This window comes from Lathyrus oleraceus, chromosome 2 (assembly GCF_024323335.1).
Source record: "Lathyrus oleraceus cultivar Zhongwan6 chromosome 2, CAAS_Psat_ZW6_1.0, whole genome shotgun sequence".
Lineage (NCBI taxonomy): Eukaryota > Viridiplantae > Streptophyta > Magnoliopsida > Fabales > Fabaceae > Lathyrus > Lathyrus oleraceus.
Window position 1 is genome coordinate 313,963,464 of NC_066580.1, and position 9,618 is coordinate 313,973,081.

The window sequence follows — 9,618 nt, forward strand, 5'->3', positions numbered from 1 at the left end:
TACAATCAATACTATATTAAATTTTGAAATGACATTTAAAAAAAACAATTTTTTTTCTAAAAAATAACACTTGAAAGAAACGGAGGAGGAAGTAATAAATAATAATAATATTTTTTTAATCGTATTGAATTTAATATATGGCGTGTGTAATAAGTTAGAATATTGAAGATACAGGACAAAATAGTAAATGGAAGAGATATACGACATAACCGCGTAGTCTGGACTAAGTCAACAAGTCTCATAATGCATACTCAGTTTTTCAACGGAGAAGAAACAAACACTTTTCAAAGTCCACCTTACACACACACACGCACCATGATCCGTCTCTTCTTCACTACAACCAAACCAGACAACAACGATGGATTCACGATAGTATTCAATTCTCAGTGTTTTCTGCTCAGAGCAAGGCACGAGTAAGGTAAGAACTCTATGCGTCTTTACCCAGTACTCTCTTATTACAAATATATTTGCTTTTCTCTTTCAAATTTCTCAAGTTGAACTGCTACTATATATTTGCATAAGAAAAGAAAGTGTAGAATACAAGACAAAGTTTCTTGTGTCTTGTAAGGTTTTTTAATTAATTCCATTTAATTTAATACCAATATTTTCTATTTATATTTTCATTAATGAACATGGTGTATTGAAAATGTTAAAAAAGTCTTCTCCAAATATTTAATTAAACTTCATTAAAATATTGTAGGAGTGTTTGATATCGACGTGGTCCATATATAAACTTTATTAATTTTCTTGAATTTTAATAAAATACTAGATTTCTTCCCTATTTAGTAGTATTACTATAAAATCTATGTTTTATAAATAAAATATTACAAATCCAATCATAGTATTTCAGAAACTCTGTTGCAATACTATCTCCTAAAATATGTATAAAAGTATATAGATAATGAAATAGGATTTGTCTGCGCGCAACATGTTATGCTATTTTTGTATAATCTTTATTATTTAAGTCAACTATACAAACAAAAATTGAAAAATGTAATTAGAAAAATTTGGTGTTTACTCGTAGATTTGAAACTTATTCAGATTGTATCATCCAGAAATGAAGAAAGCAATCCCTCTCATTTTCTCTCAATGTCTCACACACCTTCTCATCACGTTTGCATTACTATCACAAACTGTAATGGCAGAATCAAGAGCCAAGACAGTTCTGGTAACATGTGGTTCTCAACTAGAGCACAACACAACCATCTTCGTTCCGAATTTTGTCGCAACTATGGAGAAGATCAGCGAGCAGATGCGTAGTACCGGCTTCGGCAAAGCAGTTACAGGGACAGGACTTGATACTAACTATGGCCTAGCACAATGCTATGGAGATCTTTCATTACTTGACTGTGTCTTGTGTTATGCCGAGGCACGCACAGTTCTTCCACAGTGCTTCCCTTATAACTCCGGTCGCATTTACCTCGACGGTTGTTTCATGAGGTCTGAGAATTATAGTTTCTTTAATGAATATAAAGGACCGGGAGATAGAGCTGTGTGTGGGAACACGACTAAGAAGAACTCGGATTTTCAAGCAGCGGCGAAGCAAGCAGTGTTAACAGCAGTTCAAGATGCAGTGAAAAATAAAGGCTATGCCAGAGGAAGAGTTGTTGTATCAGAAGCAGCAAATGAATCTGCTTATGTTCTAGCTGATTGTTGGAGGAATTTAAACTCTCAGTCTTGCAAAGCATGTCTTGAGCACGCATCGTCATCGATATTGGGATGCCTTCCTTCGTCAGAAGGACGGGCACTCAATACCGGATGCTTCATGAGGTACTCCGACATTGATTTTCTTAACAAGGAAGTGGAAAATACGAGTTCACGAGGTGAATAAATCATAGTTCTTAACATTTTTTAGTGGACTACAAAAAAAAATGCTATGATGCAGCATGTCTTGAGCACGCATCGTCATCGATCTTGACTTGTGCAGGTAATGTTCTAGTAATAGTCGTTGCAGTAGTCAGTTCCGTGATCGTTGCGGTGGTTGGAGTGATTATAGGAGCTTATATCTGGAAACAAAGATACATTCAAAGGAAAAGAAGAGGTATATAACGTAATAGCTTATCGCTATTTGTTCATGATTACATTAAGAATGATTACTGATTTGAATGGTCATTCTGGTTTACAGGATCAAATGATGCAGAAAAGTTAGCAAAGACTCTTCAGGAAAAAAGCTTGAATTTCAAGTACTCTACATTGGAAAAAGCTACTGAATCTTTTAATGACAATAACAAGTTAGGGCATGGAGGATTTGGAATGGTTTATAAAGTATTTCTCTTATCTGAAGGCATATATACAAAATGAGTAGAGATTAATTCATGTCAAGCTGTTCTTAATAATTTTGTTATTGCAGGGAGTTCTACCAGATGGAAGAGAGATTGCTATCAAGAGGTTATATTTCAACAACAGACACAGGGCAGCAGATTTCTACAATGAAGTCAACATAATTAGCGGTGTCGAACACAAGAATCTAGTTAGACTATTAGGATGCAGTTGTTCAGGACCTGAAAGCCTGCTTGTATACGAATATATGCCCAACAAAAGTCTCGATCGCTTCATTTTTGGTATTTTTCAGAAACTGTGTTTGTTTAAGCTATTGCATATAACACCTCGCTTTGACCATTAAGTGATTATCAATTTAACGTTTGTCATGCATGACAGATAAAAACAAGGGCAGAGAACTAACATGGGGAAAGAGAAATGAAATAATTATTGGGACAGCTGAAGGATTAGTTTACCTGCATGAGAACTCCAAAATCAGGATAATTCATAGAGATATAAAAGCCAGCAACATCCTATTGGACTCAAAGCTTCGAGCTAAAATTGCAGATTTTGGTTTGGCCAGGTCCTTTCAAGAAGACAAGAGCCACATAAGTACAGCTATTGCAGGAACCTTGTACGTATTGTGTTTTTTTCGTAAATACTAAAAGTTTTGAAAAAAAGCAAATTACTATTGCAAAAAAAGAGAAGTGTATTATATATGAAATAGTTATGTACTAGTTTATACCTGGACCTGCAGGGGGTATATGGCTCCAGAGTATCTAGCTCATGGTCAATTAACAGAAAAAGTGGACGTATACAGTTTTGGAGTGTTACTGCTAGAGATAGTTACTGGAAGACAGAACAACAGGAGCAAAGCATTAGAATATTCAGACAGCTTAGTTATAGTGGTCAGTTGCAGATTCCTTTGCTGTTTTGTTCTGACTGTTGTTCAATTACGGAACTTTCTGTATCTTTTATCTGACACTCGTTCTTGCAACATCAGGCATGGAAGCATTTTCAGTCAGGGGCTTCTGAAGAACTATTTGATCCAAATATAGAGTTGCACGATGATCACAATAGTAGTGATGTTAAGAATGAGCTTTTAAGAGTGGTTCACATAGGACTTCTATGCACTCAAGAGGTCCCTTCATTACGACCAACTATGTCAAAGGCATTACAGATGCTAACGAAGAATGAGGAGCCTCTCATTGCTCCCTCGAATCCACCCTTCCTAGATGAGAGTACTATGGAACTCCATGACACAAGTGGTGACCCATTTTACCTCCCCAATGCAGCTGATTCAATTGCTACTATGTCGCATAGCTCTTTCTATCCCAGATGACCATGAGTGCAGAGAAAACCACTGCACACAGCAAGTCTATCATGCCGCAAGTAAATTGGCTTAGCTAGTAGGAACTACGACACTGAAGGTTGCTAACATTGCATCGGATCAGTTACTTGTTAAAGCAAACTTTCTAATACAATTGTGGGAAGAAAATAATATAAACTGTATAGTTCCATGATTCACATATACTATATAATTTAGGTTAATCTGATATGTAGAAGCTTATAGTTACTAGTTTGGAATTTTGAACAATCATGACAGCACCGTTATTTAAGAAAAAGTAAGATGAAAACATGATTGGAGAGCATTTCCTTCAAACTTTGTAAATATAATTAATTAACAGTAGAATGTTAGGAGATAAAAGAGCTCTGGTTTGTTATTTAATGCATTGGTACAAAAAGATGATCCCTAAATCTCATCTAATGTTTAGCTACCAAGCACCCCATGAGTCCTCCACCGATCTCATAATGTCGGGCAGTCGAAAATCCTACTTCTAAAGCAAGTTTCTCCAATTCCTTCCCTGCATCAAAAGAAGATTATTAAATTATGTGATCAACATGACAAAGTTCTAAGATCAATAAACATGACAGCTTATTTTTCCCTTTTCTTTGCCAGTCATTTTCCTCTTACTAAACACGAATATGAACCATACGAGTTTCACTTGCTCATCCTTCAATGCAGAATAAAACGAATTGAAATAGAGACTTATCACCATTGGTAAAGACCGAAGCAGTTTTAGCAAAGTTTGTAGTAAAATTCCTCACTCTTATAAAGTAATAACAGTGAAATTAAATTATTAACAAAGTGTTGGTTTTTGTATCGTGTGAGTGCATTTACATTTGCACAGGGCTTTTCCATATTCCATGAGAGCTACTTCTTTGGCGAGAGATACTCTCCTCTCAAGCTCTCTAAATCACATAAGAGTACCGATAGCTCAGAAGAACTTTTCGGTACTCAACTTTCTAGCTAAGTAGCTATAGCCTATAGGGCCATTTACAAAGTAGGTTTCAAATTGTTGATTCTAAGTGTTGGCAGCAATTTTGGTAAAACAAAGAGTGTTCACAAGATGTCATGTGTGATGTCTTAACATAAGATATCCTATGTACCTGCTGGAATTCAAGAACATGTGCATGCAGGATTGTTTCAGAATGCCACATACAATGACAAGGCTTCTGATATTGGATGTACCTGCTGGAGCTTAAATGAAAGACATGTTCATGCAGGATTGCTTCAGATGACATACACAATGTCATGGCATCTGATATGGCTGTACCTGCTGGAAGTTATAAAAGGAATTATTTGATTATGCAGGATTTTTCCAGGATGTCAGACCCAATGTCATGACATCCTGTACACAAAACATTCAGTATGAATGTCTGGTGTTTTGTGATTGCACAATTAATGGCAATCTTTGGATGATTGAAGATATGGCTAGCTGGCGCATTCAATCATGGATTACAACCAGATTTACTTATTTTTCAAGGAGATCTATACAGCTGTTATAAAAAGATTTGATTGGAAAATAGATTTAGGGTTTTCAAGATGTCCAAGCCCAGCTGAAAGCTTCTATAAAAAGGGACTTAGAAAACCTGTTTGAACACACAACCAAGACTGAGCGAAATATAGAGAGAGAGCTAGGGTTTGTGTCTGTTTAGTCGTAAGACTTGTAGGTCATTCAAGTCATCCATTGATGATTGAATTGGACTGATTTGTGATTGTAATTTGTCACTCTAAAATTGTTAAGCAAGAGTGTGTGTCTACTTGATCAAAGCTGTGAAGCAAGATCAAGTGTGTGTCTTCTTGATCAAAGCTTTGAAGCAAGATCAAGAGTGTGTCTTCTTGATTGAAACTGTGAAGTAAAATCAAGAATGTGTAATTGAAAAGTATTTTCTTTTCACAAGGGATTGTTGTTTAAAATCACTGGTGTGTGATTGTAAGGGAAGTGAGTGGGTTCTCATTATCTAAGAGTGCTTAGGTAGAAGTTGCACGGGTAGAGATTAGGTGAGAAAGACTGTAACTTGTTGAAGTGTACGGAGAGTCTTTGAACTAATTCTATTTTAGTGAATTTCCTTCCTGGCTTGGTAGCCCCCAGACGTAGGTGAGTTGCACCGAACTGGGTTAACAATTGCTTGTGTTATTTGCTTTACCATTCTGTTTATCTTATCCATTGTGTGTTAGCAGATATCAGTGTCGTAACATTACCTTCGACATCTTATATCTGATACCAGAATTTCACAAATTATCTAGTGCGGAGAAAACAGAGATAAGATAACACAACATAATAACCCTATTAAAAAACTTGTTAAAAATATACTAAAGCATGTTCAGTTAAAAGCTTAATCGGATAAATTCAATTGAAAACAAACCTGTTAAAAACTCTCTTATGGAACTCTTTAGATATTTGTAGTCTTCTGAAAGGCCATAAACAGAGGCTACAGGAACAACAACATTGTCAATCATCCATTCCTAGCAGAAGAAAAAATTCAGGGTTAGACCTTCCATTCTCACCGGCGGAAAAAAAAGACGAAAGTAGGTTAACTGAAATCTTCATTGTAATTATTTAAGATTCATTTACACATGTAGAGAGTAAACTTTCCTCTAAACTTAATCAGTGTGAAATATTAATATTGCAAGGATATACCGTAAATGAAGAAGTTAGCAGCTCGTTGCTTTTATTGAAGTCAAGGATAGACACTGTAGAACCTGAAAGTGAAAAGAAAGCATTTCATGTGTAAAATTTTATATTATATAAATACTGATAAATATATTGAGTTAAATATAACAACTACCGGGCTTCAGTACACGTAATATTTCCTGCATGGCTTTACGCTTATCAACAACATTTCGAAGACCATATCCCATAGTGATTGCATCAAACCAACCATCATCAAATGGCAAGTCAAGAGCATCACCTTGAACCCACCTAGGTTGCAACAAATGATTAAGATCTCCGTACTATATTATCACCAATGATACTAAGATACAACTTGATCACAAGATTCCTCTTCACTATGATTACTATTTTAGCTTTATATCAGAGAACTTGGAGAGAAAAAATGAATGATTAAATATGGACAGGGCATATTTCTCTGTTAAAAGTACTTCCAGAATGTTATCTAATCTAATGTTAGCAAACTGCAAAAGTTACCCATGCTCACTCGATATTCTTGTGGCAGTTCTTTGAAAACGACCGTGATGAGGCAACCGTTAGCTGTTCCTTTGAGAAATCAAGACCAATCACCTGCCGCCCAAAAGATTCAAAAAACCATAATTTTACCATAAAAACTAGAGTAATTCTTATGTAAGCACGACGCCAATAATCATACATAACCAATTGAAAGCTCAAGCTAGTGTTAAATTAAGTCCATCAAGGAGTTGTTTTTTTGGATATCATGTTAATGTATCTTGAACATTTGAGTCATTGTAAATTGCTTAAATGCTGAATAATAAAAATGATTAAGAATAAAATGCATTGGCAAATTCAAGTGTCTTGCAGTTCAGTTTGTAGATTAGCCCCAATGCTATTTTCCCTAATAATTTTGTAACAATTCTATTTTTTTAAAATGGTTTTTATGAACATCTTTGTGAGGTCTGACAACGCAATGACAATGATTCAAAACTAGAAGGCTCCTAAGTAATCATGTGAAATGCATCCTAATGGAACTACAGATACAAATTTAAATGGAAGAAAAGAGGCTACTAAAACCTCAATAGCAATTTAACTGTAATTAGAGATTTTCCAAACATAAAATAGAGAAACATTTGAATTTCCAGTCTAATTATTTTTCTCCCCTAATACTTTTAATATTATAATGTCTTCATAGTTGGGGGAATAGGTGACATCACAACAACCTTGATTCCGAACTGAATGGCTCTTAGATACTATGTAAAAAGCATCCGAAAAGTGCATATTGCTCTAAAACTAGACATCTTCACCATGCAAGAAGTAGGATGAAAATCATTTGTTTATGATCATGATTTTGGCAAAATCAAAATTCTTAATCACTTACTCTCTTTTCTTATGTGAAAACTAGCGTTAGAGGACTATTGCCATGCAAACTGTCTTTGATTGATATACTTGATAATTGATAATGAATATGCAAACCATATTGAGGAATTCCAAAGTATCCTGAAGTGGATTTACAGGCACCCTAATGTAGCAAGTTTAGAGAAATGAATGGATGAAAATCGATCCTATAACTTAGAGTAATTGTGTAATTATCCCTCTTACAAGATCTTCTTTATCTAGAAAAATAAAATCTATGCGGACAATTAGTGAAATTATATCTAATCAGTAACAATAAATTCACTAGCAAGTGTAGAATACTTACAAAGTCCTGGTAAGTTGTGTAGGGATATCAGTTGCAGGGTGCGGGTTAGAATATGCGATATTCCACTTGTTCACCTTTAGACTATGTTTGGATTGATAGAATGGAGCGGAATGGTAGAAACTTATTTTCCATTGTTTGGATTAGTTAAAAAAAGGATGGAATGAAACGGAATATGATGGAATGTATTCCATTCCATCACTTTTCTTCCTTTTTTTTACCTCCAATTTAGGTGGAATGAAAAAATTGGTCTATTTCATCATGAAATACCCCAATAATGGAATTCCATTTTTACTCATCTCCACGTCATTCCGCTCCATTAGTTTTGCAATATTCAAACATAGTCTTAAAGATGAATTTCAGCCACTATGCTACTTTGAAAAAAATAAAATAAAATATAAATTCACCGGAGAGAAAGATTGAGAGAAGACCTTGCCATGGGAGGCAACATTGTTGGACAAGAGAAATGCTAAATCACCACTTCCACAGCATACATCCAACACACGGTCCCCCATTTTTGCTCTGTTCCCAAATTCACACAAAAACAATGAAATTAAAAATAGAAAATAGTAGTAATATTTTGAAGGAAATGAAGTGAATACGTACCCAGTCCAGGAAACTGCCATTCGCTTCCAAATCCGGTGCTGGCCCAAGCTCAGTAAATCATTCAGCTGCACAAAAGATAGAAAGAAAGGTGAGGAAGACAGGAGAAGACAAGGGAGAGGAGAAGAGCAGCGTACGTTATCATAGACAGGAGCGATGCGGTTAAACAGAGCCTGACGGTCGTTGGCGCAGCGAATGGATGTTGGTCGGAATGTGGAGGAAGGATAAGGAGCAAGCGCCGTCAGCATCTCTGTAGCAACACAACACAACACAGCCCAGCCGTGACTTGTCAAGTACCGGACATTTGAATACAAGTATTTTTTAGGAAGGGTATATATTTAGCTAAGTTACCGTTTTTAATTGCCCGGGTAATAAATTAATAATTTTAAATAATTTTTTTAAAAAAAATTATAAAGAAATTAACTAATATAAATTTAAAAATAAATTATTTGCGCTTTTGTATGTTATATATACACTCAAAGTTGTTAAATATGCAATTCTTTGTGTTAAGTATGCTTGTAAGATGTAGTATTCGACAGACTCGAAGTCGAATGTATTCAATAGAATAATGATCGAATATAATTTGTAATAGTTGAATTTGCATGTATTCCAGAGCAAGTTGAATCCAACTTTTAATAGACGGAGGTGCATGTATTCGATTGAGTCAAATGCAACTAGTCGAAGTTAGTTAGTTTGAGATTATTTGATGTGCAAGTAATCTTAATCTAAATAGAGAGGTACCCTGCATTTGTAATAAGAGATGAGACAGAGACAATTCACAATTGTGAATTCAGAAAGGGAGAAACTTTATATTCAGTAGAATAAAAAACTATATCTTTTCTCTTCTCTTAAACCTTAATTTTCTATCTTCTCTTCCCCTTTTCTTTCTAACAAATTTTATTTCTTTTTTAAATCATTGTGTGAGGGTATCATCTTGCAATCAATGTATGGTTGAATCACTCGAGTGAAAAGTGAAGAACAAAAATCTTAAATCAATTGAAAAAGCGATTGAATCTTATTCTATCAAGATCAATTCAAACATCTGGTATTTAGAGTGTTGGTTGCGATTCTTGGGAAGCATAG

At 35.0% G+C, this 9,618-nt stretch overlaps 2 protein-coding genes across 5 annotated transcripts; one reads left to right on the forward strand and one right to left on the reverse strand.

Moving 5' to 3' along the window:
* The first annotated feature begins 230 nt into the window (after positions 1-230).
* Positions 231-3,817, forward strand: LOC127119278 (cysteine-rich receptor-like protein kinase 2). Of its 4 annotated transcripts, none has more exons than XM_051049484.1 (8): positions 231-418; positions 1,146-1,823; positions 1,928-2,041; positions 2,126-2,265; positions 2,351-2,561; positions 2,659-2,893; positions 3,017-3,167; positions 3,263-3,817. In XM_051049484.1, exons 2-8 carry the CDS (start codon positions 1,232-1,234, stop codon positions 3,599-3,601), a joined length of 1,782 nt encoding a protein of 593 aa, XP_050905441.1. In that variant the 5' UTR covers positions 231-418; positions 1,146-1,231; the 3' UTR covers positions 3,602-3,817. The 4 variants fall into 4 exon arrangements, with proteins under 4 accessions (XP_050905441.1, XP_050905440.1, XP_050905439.1 ...); XM_051049483.1 differs by having other exon boundaries at positions 235-418; positions 1,042-1,823; XM_051049482.1 differs by having other exon boundaries at positions 235-418; positions 1,056-1,823.
* Positions 3,818-3,911: 94 nt separating this feature from the next.
* LOC127119279 (2-phytyl-1,4-beta-naphthoquinone methyltransferase, chloroplastic) lies at positions 3,912-8,851 on the reverse strand. Its single transcript, XM_051049485.1, has 8 exons — positions 8,673-8,851; positions 8,539-8,603; positions 8,364-8,454; positions 6,763-6,845; positions 6,394-6,527; positions 6,246-6,307; positions 5,971-6,070; positions 3,912-4,124 (listed from the first exon to the last, which is right to left on the reverse strand). The coding sequence occupies exons 1-8, from the start codon at positions 8,781-8,783 to the stop codon at positions 4,024-4,026; spliced, it is 747 nt and encodes a 248-aa protein (XP_050905442.1). The 5' UTR covers positions 8,784-8,851; the 3' UTR covers positions 3,912-4,023.
* Between the last annotated feature and the right edge of the window lie 767 nt (positions 8,852-9,618).

Bases quoted from the DNA above. Each gene is read 5' to 3' on its own strand.
- LOC127119279 (XM_051049485.1), bottom strand. From the start codon at position 8,783: ATGCTGACGGCGCTTGCTCCTTATCCTTCCTCCACATTCCGACCAACA. The intron at 6,528-6,762 runs GTGAGCATGGGT...GTTGCAACCTAG, and splicing joins AACTGCCACAAGAATATCGA to GTGGGTTCAAGGTGATGCTC. The intron at 4,125-5,970 runs GTTTGTTTTCAA...CTTTTGATGCAG, and splicing joins CATAAGAGAGTTTTTAACAG to GGAAGGAATTGGAGAAACTT.
- LOC127119278 (XM_051049483.1), top strand. From the start codon at position 1,058: ATGAAGAAAGCAATCCCTCTCATTTTCTCTCAATGTCTCACACACCTT. The intron at 1,824-1,927 runs GTGAATAAATCA...TGACTTGTGCAG, and splicing joins GGAAAATACGAGTTCACGAG to GTAATGTTCTAGTAATAGTC. The intron at 2,042-2,125 runs GTATATAACGTA...TCTGGTTTACAG, and splicing joins CATTCAAAGGAAAAGAAGAG to GATCAAATGATGCAGAAAAG.